General features: G+C 42.5%; 1 protein-coding gene across 2 annotated transcripts in view; it reads right to left on the bottom strand.

Annotated features, from left to right (window-relative positions):
• ndc80 (NDC80 kinetochore complex component) overlaps window positions 1–17,605 on the bottom strand; it is a 62,527-nt gene extending 44,922 nt beyond the window's left edge. Inside the window, exons 1-4 of one of the 2 annotated variants that reach the window (XM_087976170.1) lie at window positions 17,492–17,605; window positions 12,459–12,543; window positions 9,043–9,105; window positions 588–714 (exon numbers count right to left, since the gene is read on the bottom strand). In XM_087976170.1, the coding sequence (XP_087832296.1) occupies window positions 588–714; window positions 9,043–9,105; window positions 12,459–12,538 (270 nt within the window). In that variant the 5' untranslated portion in view covers window positions 12,539–12,543; window positions 17,492–17,605. Of the gene's footprint in view, window positions 1–587; window positions 715–9,042; window positions 9,106–12,458; window positions 12,544–17,353; window positions 17,402–17,491 lie in introns of those variants that run through there. The other variant, XM_087976169.1, reaches the window with a different exon arrangement.
• Window positions 17,606–18,444: the final 839 nt, after the last annotated feature.

The raw sequence follows: 18,444 nt of genomic DNA, 5'->3' as shown, positions 1-18,444 counted from the left end.
AACACATATAAATCTATAGGGCGAATCATTTCATCCAAGATGTTTGCTTATTTGCAGATATATTCTATTTTGTTCAAAAAACACAGCTTGTAGTCACAGTCAGTGTGGCATTTTATAAATTCCTGCTTTCAAAACAAGACCAGCCTGATTTAAAACTCAAGAGAAGATGCTGAACGAGGCCTCACACCTACAATTCAGTGTCTGACCCGAGATGTCACCTTTTTTATCTCTGCCTGATTGAAGTTTGGAAAGTTAGACAGATACTGACAAAACCCTTAATTATCTTGGAGTAGTGACTTGAAACAGATTCTGATTTTTGCACCTTAATCAATCAAAACTTGAATCCCCTTTCTAACAGAGTTCTCTATCAAGCATTTTAGGTTTGTTCACTTAGACATATTGTATGATCCTTGATCTCTCTGCCTATAAACTCTGTTGGTGCGCCCTCTCTCACCGCACATGACAAAGGAGCATTGTTCCAAAAACTTGTGATTTCAAATAAACCTGTTGGACCTTAACGTGGTGTCCTGTGATTTTTTACTTTGCCCATTCCAATTGCCCATTTGAAATTATTCCAACTAAAATACCTCGCAAAGCTGTCGAATGCACTGTTGGACAAAAGCTTTATCATGGAGTGGTCGTGGATCTTTTATCTTCTCTGTGCCTCCACATGTTCCATATATATTTGTAGAAAACGTTCCAATGCTACTGTTCCTATAATTTAAAAACAACATTTAGGACATATATTTCAAAGCAAATTGCTCAAAGTCAAATAGGAGAGGAAAAAAATTTGAGGGACACAACAAAAATTTATCCCGTGGGAAAAGAATTATACTAAAGGGAGGATGAGGCAACTATGGCTGACCAGGGAAGTCAGGGATAGCATAGAAGCAAAAGAGAAAGCATTTGATGTGGCAAAGGGTAGTGGGAAGGCTACAAAGACCAACAGAGGACAACAAAGAAAGAAACAAGAAGGGAGAAGATTAAATAGGAGGGTAAGCTAGCCAGTAATATTAGGAAAGTTTGCAAGAGTTTCTTTAGATATATAAAAGGCAAAGGTGAGGCAAAAGTGGACATTGGGCCACTGGAGAATGATGCTGGAGAAGTAGCTAAAAGGGAACAAAGAAATGGCTGAAGAACTGAATAAGTATTTTGTGTCAATCTTGTTATGAAGTTGAAGGCATGTACTGTACCTTTAAGAGAGACAGAATGCTGTTGTGAACTGAGAGATTACAAGCACCTGTGTATATGACTAGGTAGCAGCCCTGGAAAATTGAAAATATGCAACATTTGCCCGTGAAATGGATACCTGAGTTTTGGTTGCTGTTTTGACAACAATTCAAATTTAATCAGTTTAAATTATGCACCAGGATACTAAACCCAATCGAGTTTGAATTTATTGTTTTGCCAACATTGAACCAATAAGATGATCTGAAGTTTGGGGGTATAAGAATATGGACATTTTTGAAAATTGGTCAGAGCAACTGCCGTAGAACCAGAGAGCTAATTGCTAATACAACATCCTGCTCTCAGAGAAATTAGAAAACATCCTATATCAAAGGTATCAACGTACTCACAGTAAAAAGAAAGATGATGACCCAGGGAGATTCAGCAGCCGGAAGAGAGAAGACACTGAAGACAGAGACTGTGGTTTTGAAATTAAGTTGATGCAATTTTAATAAGCGTCTTATTGAAACAGCATATTGTTAAAGAGCTGGAGGCAAATAGTAAGTAGTTAAAATAAGTGGGGGGGGGGCGCCTTAGGTTTGTGAATAATTTTTGTTTAATGTTTAGAGTTAGAAAATAAATTGTTTTTTCATTAAATAGTGGAATTTATGAATTCTGTATATCATTAACAGATTATGAAGTGAGGTGAGCTTTTGTGTGTGTTTGGTTTAATTAACAGAGGAGTTCCACCTCCATGTCATAACAGCTTTCACGACAGAAGACATGAGTAATATCATAATTTTGATGGTGCCTTGTATCAAATACTGAAGTTGCTCCAGAGCTTGCATTAACAAGATACAACAGCCATAAATAGAATATGTAAAAACTAAATTTGAGGAAATAATTGCAGGACTAAAACTGTAAAATTAAAATAAATTGAATGAGTAAATCATTTTATTCGGTGAATACAGTCTCTACATTATTCAAAGATAGGGGCAAAATTCCACTGTTGCACCAAACCACTCATTACGTACAATATGCCACAACTTGTTTGACATCCATTTTCTGTAACAACCATTTTCTCTCGTAAAACAATGAAAAAATTCAGACATTTTCCATGGAACACAATGTTTTCCCTTCCCATCTCTAACCACCTCCACACATGCTGATCACTAGTCCCTTTACTCTCCATACAATCTTTAGCTTCAAGCTCTGGAGTATTTGTCTCTAAACATCATTATGCTGTCCCCAATTCAAACCTTTGTTAAAATCTATTTCTTTAATCAAATGCTTAGACACTTTTTATAACATTAAAATTTTTAGCTTTAGTTTTGATTCAGCCACTTTTGGACTACTGCATACAGTTCTGGTTGCCACATTACCAAAAGGATGTGGATGCTTTGGAGAGGGTGCAGAAGAGGTTCACCAGGATGTTGCCTGGTATAGAAGGCGCTAGCTATGAAAAGAGTTTGAGTACTTAAGGATTATTTTCATTAAGACAACAGAGGTTGAGGGAGGACCTGATTGATGTCTACAAAATTATGAGAGGTATAGACAGGGTTGGTAGCAAGAAGCTTTTTGCCCAGAGTGGAGGACTAGGGGTCACGAGTTCAAAGTGAGAGGGGAAAAGTTTAGGGGAGATATGCGTGGAAAGTTCTTTATGCAGAGGGTGGTGGGTGTCTGGAATGGGTTGCCAGCACAGGTGGGCACAATAACGTCATTTAAGATGTATCTATACAGATACATGAATGGGCAGGGAGCAAGGGGATACAGATCCTTGGAAAATAGGCGACAGGTTTAGATAGAGGATCTGGATCGACACAGGCTTGGAGGGCCGAAGGGCCTGTTCCTTTGCTGTAATTTTCTTTGTTCTTAGCTCTGGTACTATCACTGATTTGAGCAGTTCAAGAAGGCATCTCACCACCATTTGCTCAAAGTCAACTAGGGATCAGCCAGCTAATGATGCCCACCTCTCACAAATGAATTGAATTTTAAAATAATACATTTTACAATTCCACCTCTAAGGTTTGCACATTTTGTTCATTCGCACTAATACTGGAGAAGTTGAAATCCCCTGTTATTACCCTATAATCTTTTCTCTGAAATTTGACTGCATATCTTCCTTCTATTTTTCCCTGACTCTTTGTTTGTGGTTTTGAATAGCAATGCGACTGACCCCTTTCTGGTTTTAATTTCCACGTGGCCTCAATTGACACTCAAGTTATCATCCCTCCTTACTTTAGTAAGGAATATTGACTTTGGAGTCAAAATTGTGACACCATCAAGTTTCTTACATCCTGCCACAATTCACCTGAAGATTCTGTACTGCAGAATATGGAGCTGCCAACAGCATCCCCTGAAATTTGGAGGCCCATGCATAACAACGACTTCTGGAAATCAATGCCACAATGAGCATGCTGACATTGATTGCCTTGCATGGAGTATCGGAACGGCTGCTTAGAAGGAATGTTGACTGCCAGTCCTGCTTCTCTCTCAACCAGTCGCCATGATTATGATGTCATATCCCCAGTGACTGACAGTCAAGATTTCCTACGTTGAAATAACGCCATCCGACACTGCCAAATTCCTTTGTACCTTCAGAAGTCAAGTTTTGAGCTCTAATGGGGCTCTCTCCTATTCCTATTTGGGCAAGTGAAGAGTAATTCATCACACAACTGACTTGTGCTTTGTAGATGGTGACAGGCATTGGGGAGACAAGTGGTTAGTTAATTGCTGCAGATTTCCAAGCCTCTGATCTGCTCTTGTAGCCAGAATATTTATAAGGCTGGTCCATTTCCATTTGTGTTGAATCGTAAACTCTGGGAAGTTGATAATGCATTTTCATCAACTGTAATGGTATTGAACTTAACTGTGAAATTTCCTCTTGTTGGAGATGGTCAGTGCTTGATATTTGTGGTCTGAATGTTACTTGCCACTGATCAGCCTGGATGTTATTCAGGGCTCATGGCACATGAACACTGTAAGAGACCATATTTTTGTCTTTTGTTTGGACTGTGGACTGAAAATGAGTAAAAAGCCTCTGCTTTACAAAGGAGAGAATGTTTACAGTTGTTTTTAGCTAGAAAAAACAGCTAGCTGATGTGTAGGAAAGTTGCACAGTTATGGATTCAGGGGCGCTCAGTATAGCAACAAGCTCTGGTCAAGTTGCAGTTTAACATAAACTGAGGGAAATGAATCAGAGAAGCAAGTAAAACCATCTGAAGTTAGCTGTATCAATGTTTTGTTTCTCCCCTTTCTCTGTAAAGCTGCTGACTTTGCAAAGTAACAAAAGGTCCCAGGCCTAACCAAGCAAATCAGTGAAATACAGGCTGATCATTGCTATGCAGAAAACTTAAAATGTCAAAGAATTAAGTAATGTTGGACCAACCTATCTAGATTTGTAATTTTGAACCTATTATACAGAACTCTCTTCTCGTAATCTGTTTTCCCTCTATTCACAATGTATTTTCTTTTGTGTGCCTGTATGTGGGGGAGTTTTGAAAGGGTTAAAGTATTAAATGCATAAATCAAAAATCCTGTTGATTTACTATTCTTATTCAACTTAGAAATGCAATTTTGCTTAAAAATTTATGTTAAAGGTGCCTGGTGTGGATTAGGTAGCATTCAGTCAGAGACAAATTGGGATTTGTGGCAGTCTCATTGAATCGGTGTGTCTCAACTTCAGGGGTTGTGGAGTTTGTTTTCAGTGCACTACCCCTATGAGCCAGGACAACACGGATTGCTTAAATATCTGAAGAGTCACAAATAGTGAACACTCATTAGTGAACATCCCTACTTTGAGAACTTATGATAGAGGAAAGACCAGGAATCAAGTGGCCCTTGTGGACCCAAACTGAGCATCCTTTGCAAATGCCATTGGTTAGTACTGTAGGCAAACCCTACCACCATAGAGTCATACTTAGATGTACAGCATGGAAACAGACCCTTCGGTCCAACCCCTCACGTCACTTTTAAATCTTTCCCCTTAAACTTATGCAACCTAGTCTTAGACTCCCCTACCCTGTGGAAAGGACCGTGGCTATTCACCCTATCCATGCCTCTCGATTTTATTAACCTCTATAAAGGTCAACATCCTTGTAAATATTTTCTGAACCTTTCAAATTTCACAACATCAGTTATAGGAGAAATATTATTAAGCGAGAGAGGGTTCAGACAAGATTTACCAGAATGTTGCTGGTATGGAAGGTGCAGCCAACGTACAACAAATGATTACACTTCCAAAAGGAGTGGATTCCATTCCAATCCTGCACTGACAAAACTGTTCAGAGTCGCAGAATAAGAATGGCCAGTTCCCAGGGTGGGGGGGGGGGGGGTTGGGGTGCTGATAGTGACGGCTCCATGTCAAACAGAGCTAATTAGAATGAATTGATTCAGAAGATTACGATGAAAACATTACGGAGAGATCTTGTGGGCTTACTCAATGAAATGCTTATTCTCTGTCGTGGAGGGGAACGATTGGGGAGTTTATTTCATATTTTACTACATTAAACTTCATCTGTCACTTCAACTGTCCATTCTATCAATCTATTTCTTTACACAATTCTGCTCTACCTTCCTCATAGATTAGTGCTTCCAAGTTTTGTAACTTAACTTTTGAAATTATCATCAATGCCAAGGTTTAGGTCATTATTGAATATCAGGTCCAGAAATGCCAAATTGAGATTAGAATGTTCATTACCGGAAGTATGATTGATGTTTGTGACTTCATGGGTTTAAGATTCCTTACTTAACTCCAAGACAGCACATAAATGTACATGTGCAAATCAGTATGGGGTCAGTTATTAATCAAACATTGCTAGACTCCCAATAATAGCCAAGTAGAGGTTGAGTAGCACGTGTTAAGGTTGCATATTGTGACTTAACAAAGTTGAGAAGCTGAGTTTATGACTGCAGCAAGTTTTAAATGTGCAAACTTGTCTCTAATGACAGGATAACCCTTTGCATAGAGTTTGCAACTGACAAAAAGCTTACGGAAATCCTGATTTCAATATGATGCTTGTATTGACATTGAGTACAAAATAACTCAATCTATTTGCACTTCATTCTGAAATTAAACAAGAGCAGAAATTTTATTTGTATATCTTTCTCTTACGATAGTAATTCACATCGAGACACTTTTAGCAGGTGCAGTTTAAAGCACTGTTGATGACATCCTCCATCATATAGCAGCAGAATTAGGCCCTTCAGGTAATCAGGTCGGCTCTGCCATTCGTTCGATCATGACTGGGTCATTATAACTAATTATTGTAGCAATTACAGCTACCGAAACATGGTTAAGGAAGGGATAGGACTGATAGCTAAATGTTCTGGTATATAAATGATTTAGAAAGAGTAGAAGGGGAGGCAAGAAAGGAGGGGGGCGTTGTGTTTTGATTAGGGAGAACATCACAGTACTGAGAGAAGACATTCTTCAGAGTTCACCCACTGAGTCTAAATGGATAGAACTGAGAAATTTAAGAAAAAAAGATCACTGAGTTCAGGGGGTGGGGAGAGGGGAGGCACTTTGGGAGCAGTGACTAGCATTCCATTAATTTCAAATTAGCTATGGAAAAGGATAGGTTTGGTCCACAGATTAAAGCTCTAAATTGGGACAAAGCTAATTTTGAAGATCTTAGTCAGGAACTTTCAAAAGTTGATTGGGGGTAGGATGCTTGTTGGCAAAGGGACATCTGGGAAGTGGGAGGCTTTTCAAAAGTGAGTAGACGAGGTTTCAGGGCCAGCATGTTCATATCAGAGTGTGGGTAAGACTGGCAGGAGCAGGAAACCCTGGATGACTACGAGGGCCTAGTCAAGAAAAAGGACATGTATAGGCAGCTTGGATCAAGTGAATTCCTTGAGTATAGTGGGTGTCAAAAGCACTTAAGAGAAATCAGGAGGGTTAAAAGGGAATACGAGATAGTTTTGGCAGATAAGGTAAAGGAGAATCTAAAATGACTCTACAAGTATATGAGGGGCAAAAGAGTAACTTGCGAAAGAATAGAGCCTCTTAAAGATCAACAAGGTAGTTTGTGTGCCAAAGGTCTGGTTAAAGTGATAGCCCTTGATATCAAAGCTGCATTTGATTGTGTGTGAGGTATCAAGGAGCCCTAGCAAAACTGGAATCAATGGGTATCAGGAGGCAAGCTCTCTACTGGTTGAAATCATACCTAGCATACTGGCTGATAGCCATGGCTGTTGGTGGTCAGTCAGTACGCCAGTACGTCGCTCCAGGGGTTCCTCAGGATAGTGGCCTCAGCCCAACGTTTAATGACCTTCCCTCCAGCGAAAGGTCAGAAGTGGTGAGGCTCGCCAATGATTGCTTAATGTTCAGCACCATTTGCAACTCCTCAGACACTGAAGCAATCCATGTTAAAATGCATCAAGATCTAGACAATATCCAGGTTGGTGTGACAAGAGGCAATTAACACAAATTCCAGGCCATGACTAATAAGAGACAATCTAATCATCGCCAGTTGACATTCAATGGTGGTACAATCACCGAATCCACTACTATCAACATCCTGGGGATTACCATTGTCCAGAAACTCAACAGAACTTGCCACACAACCAGTAGCTACAAGAGCAGGATAGAGGTTAGGAATACTGCAATGAGTAACTCACCGTCTGACTTCCCAAAGCCTGTCCACCAGCTATAAGTCACAAGTGGGATGGAATATTCCTCACTTGTCTGGGTGGGTGCAGCTCCAACAACATTCAAGCTTAACACCAGCCAAGACAAAGCAGCCCACTTAATTTGCATTGCATCCACATCCACCACCACCGAATCTCAGTGGCAATAGTGTGTACAAGGTGCCCTGCAGAATTCACCAAAAATCCTCAAAGCACCTTCCAACCTATGGCCACTTCCATAGGAACAAGAGCAGCAGATATATGGAAACATTGCCCCCTTCAGGTTCCCTCCAAGTAAATCTCTTGGAAATATATTGCCACTCCCTTGCTGTCACAGTCAAAATCCTAGAATTCCCTCCCTAATGGTATTGTGGGGTCAACGAGTTCCTTTCTCAAGTCCATTCGCAAATCAGAACAATGCAGGATAATGTAAAGTAACTGTTTAAAGCTGAAGGTCAATGCTGGGAATGGATTGATGTGAACAAATCCTTACCTGGAGAAAACACTGTAGTCAACACTGGCCTAGCTACCAATATACATGAATGCATAAAAGTTAAGAGAAGAGAAAGGATTCACAAGAATGGCTACATAGCAGAGGAATTTCAGTAATGAAGGCAGATTGGAGATACTGGGACTGTTTTGCATGAGGGGAAGGGTTTGAAGAGATTAAACAGTATTTTATAAAATCATTAGGGGTCTGGACAGACCTTTAATACAGGAAAAAGCTTCTCGAAGGACAACAAATAAGGCAACATAGATTTAAGGTATTTAGCAAAAGCAGGAATTGGATACATGAGGAAATACACTTTTATATCAAGTGATTAAAATTTAGAATGTGTTGAAGACAGGTTCAATTGAGTTATTTCAAGGTGGAATTAGATTATCTGAAAAGAATGAATGTGCAGGATTACAGGGAGTAGGTACTAAATGAAATAGATTTATTTGCAGAGCAGACGTAAACATGACAGTCCAGACGGCCTCTTGTATAGCAACAATTTTGATTGTTCAGAAACACTTCCTTCATATTTGCATGAAAACTATATTGTTTCAATCATACAGTATTTGAAGAGTTTTACTAAAGTAGCCACATATTAAATTATACAGTTCAAATTACAGCCTGCACCTGCAATGGCCTTCTGAACAAGATCACTATTTTCTAAAGGGCTTGGAATTTAAAGAAAGAAAAACAAAAATCAAATAACACAATCTTGAAAAATGTTCCTTGGATCAGGGAAGTTGTAGTACCTTCTTCCAAAATAACTGGTCCTTCTCTCGGAGGTTCCTGAACCAAACCGTGCATTCGACACACTAGAAAGATAAAGTTTAGTAGAAGATAAACCACACAATCATCTGTCAGATATTAAATATAATATTCTCATCATACACAAAATTAAAGTCATAACAGCATTCAACTGCACAAGCGTAAAATTCGGCCTATATCTGTGGTAACTCTTGGTGGGAGCAAGTTTCAACCCTTTATACTTTAGCCTGTAAATGTTACTTCAGACAGTTTTCCAACAGACATTTTGAAAGCCACAACTGAATCTGCCATTCAGTGCTTTCCAAATCCAAACTACTCATTATGTGAGTTTTTCCTCTCATCTACTTTGGTTCTTTTCCCACTCAACTAGATATTCACTGATTTCTGCCCTTTCATTCAACATGGAGTTTCTGTTTACACACCTCACAAACAGCTCGGTCAAACTTTGTTCTCCTCCACAAAGACATAGCCGAGACAGTCTGTTTTCCAACCTTAACAGGCAGTGCCTGTTTAGTGGATGGATGCTGTTCTGGAGTCCATTCACAAGTCAGAACACTGTGCAGGACAATACAAAGTACTTGTTTGTAAATACAGAAAACATTTAAAATTACATTATGATTGGCATTTACTTTGGAAAATATATCAGGATTTGCAACTCCTTGCATCTGCTGTACATCGCCACCTATTTTTGCAGCTCTTGTCATTTTTTCCCATATTGCTTTGAACTCAAGCTGCTGTTCCTGAAGCTGCACCCACTGAGCGAGGTCTGTTTCATGAGTTACTCCAGATTGTCCTGTAAAGTCAGCAATCTTTTCATTGGATTGATGACACACAGCTGTTTATCTTGCTTCTGTTCTTCATCATTCAGTTCTTCATTTATCTTTGCAAGCTAACCAGTAGTAACCCTAAAATAATTCCTTCATCTGAGATGGTATTTTCAATTTTGGATTTATCTTGAGCCTTCTTCTCCCAAACTTTCATTTACTCTCCATAGTGGGGAGGTGAGATTTTAGCTCCACTAAGTCAGAAGAAAGTGAAGTGTTCCATTCTTCATTCACAGTCAGTTCTGTGAGTGTTTCTTGAATAGTCTGCTGCAGCTTATGACATTGGTCTGAATCAGTGATTGAGACTAGTGAGAGGCAACAGCGCACTGACAAACAGTACTCGCACTTGCTGGTCAAGCAGAGCCTACAACATAGAACATCTGTGACATCTAGGAAGATTGATTGTACTTGCAGTCCAGTGCTACTGATTCTGCATATGATGAATCATTGCTTGAAGTTTTACTTTTATAGGTTTCATCATGGTTCCCCATATCTGTGGATACATGCTTTCAAAATACACTTGTCCGTGTCCACCCCAGCAACTAACAAATAATCACCTGTTTTTAAAAACAGATAATTTGAATTTTTGCAGTGACTTTGGATTGTGTGATGACATTGCTGTTCTTTACAAAACTGAGTGCAAAACACACTCACCAACCATTCAGTGGCACTGTAAACAGAGCGGCACGGTAGCTCAGTGGTTAGCACTGCTGCCTCACAGTGCCAGAGAGGCGAGTTCAATTCCAGCCTCAGGCACATTTTCCCAGTGTGGGTTTCCTCCTGGTGCTCCGGTTTCCTCCCACAATCCAAACATGTGCAGGTTAGGTGAATTGGCCATGCTAAATTGCCCATAGTGTTCTGGAATGTGAAGTTAGGTGCATTAGTCAGGGGGAAATGGAGAGTAATAGGGGAATGGGTCTGGATGGGATACATTTCAGAGGGCCGAAGTTCCTGTTTCCACACTGTAGGGATTCTTAAAAAGAAAACATTGTCAAATTCTGGCCTATCAATCACAGATGCCTCACGCAAGAAATCAGACAGTCTTGACTGTAGTGTAAAGCTATGTCCTGTGAGATCTATTTGGGCTGGTGGATAACTTTTTATAGGTGCTTCAGCCTTTGCTCTAATGCACTGACTCAACCATTTCTGAGACATACAAAACTGATTAGAAATTAAAAATTGGGCACTTCCTTGTCACAAGCAAAAAACTGCACCTAGCTACCTAGATCTAGTGATTGCGTCAACCAAGTTTATACTTGTGACTTACAAGTTTGATTGCACATATGTCCATCCTTCAGTAGTTATTTGGTTTGTTTTCAAATATTTCTGGAACAGGGTTGACTGCAATTTGAGCTCAATTCTGATTGCGATTTTCTCAGATGGGTAACTGACAAAGAACCCTGTTCTCTGCAACTGCTCATAAAGTGGGCAATGGATTCTCAAGCTTCTGTCTAAGGGATTAGTATTCTAGTCTGTGACTACAAAAGCTTAATCTCACTTTAAATTGGTCTCTAACATGATTTATGTGGAGATCTTCATTTACCAGTACAAGGAATTCAGAAAGCAAGAGACATTAACTATTATTGCAAGGGGATTGATTATTGCAAGATTTGCTACAAACTTTCAGGGCTTTGGTGAGACGACACCTGGAACACTAATTTTGGTCTCCAATTTGAAGGAAAGATTTACTCCATGACAAAAGGCCATTTGGCTTTGAGAAGAAGCTACCCAGTTTAAACCCAAGTTTTAGCTCTTGGTTCTTTGCAGTTTAGTTAAAACATCAAAGATTCTTGGAGGTAAACAGGGTGGACATTGAGGTTATTTCCTCAAGTTGGGGAATTTCAAAGACAGGATCAGGATAGAAAATCAATTTAGGGCTGAGAAAGGATCATCGAAGGGTTGTGAATCATTCCATAATTCAGTATATTTAATGCTGAGACATCCTCACAGAAAAGGAGGGGATATGGGAGCAGGAAAGTGTGGAATTGAAAACAGCCATGATTTAGGATAAAGCAATTCATTTGATTGAACCCTCATCCATCAGTCTAAACATTTGCATCTTCCACCATTGATGCATGGTGGTTGCAGTGTACGATCTACAAAATGTACTGCAGCAAGTCACTTAGGCTCTTTTAACAGCATCTCTCAAACAAGCAACCTCTACCAAATAGAACAAGGGCAGCCGACTCAGGGAACACATATAAGTTCCCTTCAAGCCACAAATCCTCCTGACTTGAAACTTGCCACTGTTCTTTCTCTGCTGGATCAAAAACCTGGACTCTCATCCTAACAGCACTGTGGATACATCTGCACCACATTGGTTCAAGATGGCAGCTTATGACCACTTGCTCAAGGACAATTACAGATGGCTATCAAATATTGGCCTGGCCAGCAATGCCCCATCCATTGAAAGAATACAAAAAAATAATGTACCAGACATGAGGAGCTGAACGATCTACTAATGCTCCTATTTACATTCTCTTTAGCTTGGTGATTTCCATATATAAAAGGTGCAAAGCACCCCAAAATAACTTGTACAGAAGAAACCCTACAGAAAAACAAGTTGTTGAACATACCTCTGAGGTGTAACTAGTCCATATCTGGTAGCCTCACTAACTCGGTGAGGCTGCAAGACTCTGTGGCTCATTCTGCTCATTTCAGCTGAAAAATAACAAAGGCTTTTTAGACTGTTGATGCACTCTCATATCACACACATAAACTGACATAGTTCTTCATGTATTGCTAACAAATGAAGTTTTGTAGTAATAAAATATTGGCAGTAAAATTAAACTTTATTGTAACAGTACTTCTCATGTGATTTCTAGTTTTTAATTCCAGATAATTACTTCCTCAAAACTGTAATGTGGAGAATTGAGAGTAATACAGTGGTCGCTGTCAAAATGAATTTTAAGGCAGTCGACAAGTTGGCAGACTGGTCAGAAAAGCAAACACCCATGGGAAGCATTGGCTTTGCTTTTTTGGTAGCATGTTGAGAATTGTAGAGCAATGCTTCTCAAACATCTTTCCAGTGTAGCTATTTTTTTTGGGGGGGGGGGGGGGGGGGCAGGGGCGGGGAGGAATACAGGAAAGACTCTTCCATCACTCAAACCTTCCACACGATAGGCAGCAGATTTCAGATGTGGGTCAGGAAGGGTGGTTTGGGTCAAGCATGCTTGAAACATTTAAGCTCTCGGTTTTTTTTTAAAAAATGGTACTGACATTCAGCAGGATCTGGCTGGGCATACAAGTCCACAGATGCCTGAAAATGGCAACACATGTGGATGTGATGGTCAAGAAGGTATACACATGCTTGCCTTCATAAGGGCACTCAATATAAAAACTGGCAAGTTATACAGAAGTTATAACGGCTGCACAAAACATGTAGGATATTTCATGTAGTTCTCGTTGCCACACAACTAGAAGGATATGAATGCTTTAGAGGGTGCAGAGAAGGTTTACCAGGGTGCTGTCTGATCTGGAAGGCTTTAGTTATGAGGAGGGGTTAGATAAACTCAGTTTGTTTTAACTGGAAAGATGGAGGGTGAGGGGCGACCTAATAGAGGTCTACAAAATTATGAGAGGCATAGATAGAATGGATGGTCAGAGGCTTTTTCCCAGGGTGGAAAGATCAACAAGAGAGCACAGGTTGAAGGTGGGGGGAGGTGGAGCTTAGTAGAGAAGTACAAGGAAACTTTTTCACACGGTGATGCGTGCCTGGAACACAGTGGTGGAAGCAGGCATGCTAACATGTTTAAGGCATATCTTGATAGACATACAACCATGAGGCAAACAGGGGGCAGATAGCACACATGGGCAATAAATAACAGGTATAAATTAAAGATTAGGATTGGTGCAGGCTTGGTGGGCCAAATGGCCTGTTTCTGTGCTGCATTGTATCATATACTTTCAGAAGTTTTTAGCATCAGGAATCAGTCCTCTACCATCTGTTCATAAGACCACATTATCAAAAGAAAATAACTGAGGATTTAAAGAGACCTTGCTGCTGTTAGTGCTCAGTTCAAACTTCATGGCAGCCATTACCCCAAAATTTTAGATTACGTCCCCACTTGAGTTCAAACCACAACTTTGGGAAACCCTATGTAGAGGAAATGAAAGATCTGGAAGTGCGTGCTCACAGGTGCTTGAAGGTGACAATACAGGTAAAGAAACCACATGGAATGTTTACCTTTACTGAACAGTGTACAGAATATAACAGCAGAAATGTCAAGCTGGTACTGCAAAAAATGCTGGTTTGGCCACAGTTCAAAACATATCAAGTATCATAGTCCTAGAGGTCCATAGGTATGCTCTCAAAGGGATGCACAGCATGGAAACAGACCTTTCAGTCCAACTCATCCATGCTGACCAGATATCCTAAACCTAGTTCCATTTGCCAACATTTGTCCATATCCCTTTAAATCCGTCCTATTCATTTATGATCCAGACACCTTTTAAATGTTGCAACTGTAACAGCATCAACCACTTACTCTGGCAGCACATTCCATACGCGTACCACCTTCTGCATGGAAAAAAAGTCACCTCTTAGGTTCCTCTTAAATCTTTCCCCTCTCACCTTAAACTAAGGCCCTCTAGTTATGGACGCCCCCACCGAGGGAAAAGATCTTGTCTATTTACTTTATCAATGCTCCTCATGATTTTATAAACTTCTTTAAGGTCACCACTCAGGAAAAATAGTCCCAGTCAGGGAAAATAGTCCCAGCCTATTCAGGCTCTCCCTATAGTCCAAACCCTGTAACCCTGGCACCATCCTTTCAAATTTGAACCCTTTCAAATTTCACAACATCCTTCCTACAGAAGGAAGAACAGAATTGCACACAATATTCCAAAAGTGGCCTAACCAATGTCCTGTGACCACATGACCTCCCAATTCCTATACTCAATGCATTAGCCAATAAAGACAAGCATACCAACCGCCTTCTTCACTATCCTATTTGCAACACCACTTTCAAGGAATGTGAATCTGAACTCCATGATCTCTTTATTCAGCAATACTCTCCAGGAACTTACCATTAAGTGTAGAAGATCTGCCCTGATTTGCCTTTCCAAAATACATCACCCCACATTTATCTAAATTAAAGCTTCATCTACCACTTCATACACCTAACATTAAAGACAGATGACTGGTGGTTTAACCTGATGGTCACCACACCTCAGGCGAGGCTGAGAAAGTGAAACCTCACAGTAACCTCAGGCAGGTAGAAGAACTGGGCGGCACGGTGGCACAGTGGTTAGCACTGCTGCCTCACAGCGCCAGAGACCTGGGTTCAATTCCCGCCTCAGGCGACTGACTGTGTGGAGTTTGCACGTTCTCCCCGTGTCTGCGTGGGTTTCCTCCGGGTGCTCCGGTTTCCTCCCACAGTCCAAAAATGTGCAGGTCAGGTGAATTGGCCATGCTAAATTGCCCATAGTGTTAGGTAGGGGGTAAATGTAGGGGTATGGGTGGGTTTCGCTTCGGCGGGTCGGTGTGGACTTGTTGGGCCGAAGGGCCTGTTTCCACACTGTAAGTAATCTAATCTAAAAAAAAAACTGAACCCTCGCTGTGCTGTGAGCATCACAAATCAGCCATCTGGTCAACTGAGCTAACTGATCCCCAAAACGGTGTACACAGTCTAGTCACATTACAAGAAGGACAAAATTGCTCTGGAGGTGGTGAGAGGAAATTTACAATAATACTTGAAAAATTACAGCTATGAGAACAAATTGGACTGGCCAAGGTTGATATCCTTAGAAACAGGGAAGCTAAGGAGTGACCTATGTGAGATGTGCAAAATTATGAGGGACGAGGAGAAATCAATTACACAGATTTATGGGGAGATAGTTCATAAGATATAGGGGCAGAATGAGGGCATTTGGCCCATGGAGTCTGCTCTGCCATTCGATCATGGCTGATGAAATAGCTTGGATTAGATGGATAATGTTTTCACCCAGCAGAGAGTGTGAATCTGGCATTTGTTGGACTTAATGGGTGCCAGGAATTTGCAACTCAATTTGGCGGCAGTGGAAGCAAAAAACTAGTCACTCAGGACAAACCTGCATAAACCTGTGTGTGAACATAAGCCTTGGAAGCTAAAAGCAAATTTTGACAAGAGTCTGGACTTGTTAAAAACAGGCTCTTGAAGAAAAGAAAACCCTTTGGTCAGAAAATAAGTTTTCAGGGATATGCTGACTACAGCTTTCATCAGACAAAGACTGGAAATGAATTTCTTAACACATTAGTCAAGATAAGACCACAAGGTATAGGGGCAGAATTAGGCCATTTTGACCATTGAGTTTGCTCCACCATTCGATCATGGTTATTATTTTTCTCAACCTCATTTTCCTGCCTTCTTCCCATAAGAAGGGCGGCACGGTGGCACAGTGGTTAGCACTGCTGCCTCACAGCGCCAGAGACCCGGGTTCAATTCCCGCCTCAGGCGACTGACTGTGTGGAGTTTGCATGTTCTCCCCGTGTCTGCGTGGGTTTCCTCCGGGTGCTCCGGTTTCCTCCCACCATCCAAAAGATGTGCAGGGCCAGGTGAATTGGCCATACTAAATTGCCTGTAGTGTTAGGTAAGGGGTAAATGTAGGGGTATGGGTGGGTTTCGCTTCGGCGGGTAGGTGTGGACTTGTTGGGCCGAAGGGCCTGTTTCCACACTGTAATCTAATCTAAATCTAAACCTATGATCCCCTTAACAATCAAGAACCTAGCTACCTCCATCTTAAGTACACGCAATGACTTGGCTTACATGGCCCAGATTCACCATCCTCTAGCTGAAGAGATTCACCTTCATCTCAGTTCTAAAGGGTCATCCCTTCACTCTGAGGCTTCTAGTCTCCACTACTATCCAGACCTCTCAATATCATGCAAGCTTCACATCCGCTAGAGATGAACACTCCAGGAGCAGCAAACTGCTTCAGTTTATTTTTAAAATAAATATTTAGTTATGCACATCTAGCTGTTATTTCTTAAATTCCACCACCCATCAAACCCCACCTACCCAGATATTTCCACCATCACCACCTTCGAAGTTCCCACCCCCCCAATCCTCATCACCTCCCTCCAGACACCTCCTTGCTCCCAGTTTTCAACCAACCCCCTTCCTCCTAAAGGCTGGCCACTGGACCAGCCATTCTTTACCCTTTGTTTATTTCTTACCCCTCTGCCGCTGACCCTTTCTCTTCCCGCCCACCCCCACCTTTCCTTAGCACAGACTACAACTTTGTTCTTGAGGCTGAACAGAGTCTCACCCTGGGCCCTCACTCGCTGCCCTGACCCTCCCTCCCTCCCTCGGACTCCCACTCCCACTCCCACTCCCCCTCCAGGACCCTGATTCTTCCCCTCCCTACTCATGCCGGACAACCCCATTCCCTGCCGGAACCTACACTCCGGTTGTCTCCAACTGCCTCCCCCAGATCCTCCACTCCCCGGACACGGCGAAAACCCCACAGCCCTCCCTGACCATCCATTCACCTGCGGGACTCCGGCTCATGCCGAACCCTCTCAATCGTCCTCCCTGACCAACCAGCAGCTTCCCCTGGTGGACCCCAGCACAGCCTCCTCAGCTGCACTCTCCCCTCTCTTTCTTTCTTCCCTCCCTCACTCACTCACCGTTTGGATTCCGATTCTCCTATAATTTGGAGTTCCCGCCCAAACAACATCAAAATAACGGTCACCGGAAACGGAACTGCATCATCGCCCGTCCGCAGCAACGGCTTCTTGCGACCTCCCGTCACCGTCAGTTACGCACCACTGTCCCCGGGGGGAGGGGAATCACTGTCCCCGGGGGGAGGGGAATCACTGTCGGTGAGGGAGGGGGGAGAATGGGGATCACTGTCCCCGGGGGAGGAGGGGGATCACTGTCGGTGAGGGAGGGGAGAAGGGGGATCACTGTTCCGGGGGAGAAGGGGGATCACTGTCGGTGAGGGAGGGGGAGAAGGTGGATCACTGTCCCTGGGTGAGGAGGGGGATCACTATCGGTGAGGGAGGGGGAGAAGGGGGATCACTGTCAGTGAGGGAGGGGGAGAAGGGGAAATCACTGTCGGTGAGGGAGGGGAGATGGTGGTTCACCGTCGGTGAGGGAGGGGAGATGGGGGATCACTCTCGGTGAGGGAGGGGAGCAGGTGGTTCACCGTCAGTGAGGGAGGGGGAGAAGGGGGGATCACTGTCGGTGAGAGAGGGGAAAATGGGGATCACTGTTGGTGAGGGAGGGGAAAATGGGGATCACTGTTGGTGAGGGAGGGGAGAAGGTGATTCACCGTCGGTGAGGGAGGGGAGATTTCTGTCGGTGAGGGAGGGGAGAAGGGGGGTGGGGGATCACTGTCCATGAGGGGAGGGGGAGAAGTGGGGATCACTGTCAGTGAGGGAGGGGGAGACGGGGGACCACTGTCGGTGAGGGAGGGGGAGAAGGGGGATCACTGTCGGTGAGGGAGGGGGAGAAGGTGGTTCACTGTCCCTGGGGGGAGGGGGATCACTGTACATGAGGGGAGGGGGAGAAGGGGGGATCACTGTCGGTTAGGGAGGGGAGAAGGGGGATCACTGTCCATGAGGGGAGGGGGAGAAGT

Source organism: Chiloscyllium plagiosum, unplaced genomic scaffold, assembly GCF_037043375.1.
Source record: "Chiloscyllium plagiosum isolate Xiang-an unplaced genomic scaffold, Cpla_swu_hap1 HiC_scaffold_28, whole genome shotgun sequence".
Classification (NCBI taxonomy): domain Eukaryota; kingdom Metazoa; phylum Chordata; class Chondrichthyes; order Orectolobiformes; family Hemiscylliidae; genus Chiloscyllium; species Chiloscyllium plagiosum.
Note: the sequence above shows the minus strand (reverse complement) of the source record. Positions and strands in the feature narration are given on the sequence as shown.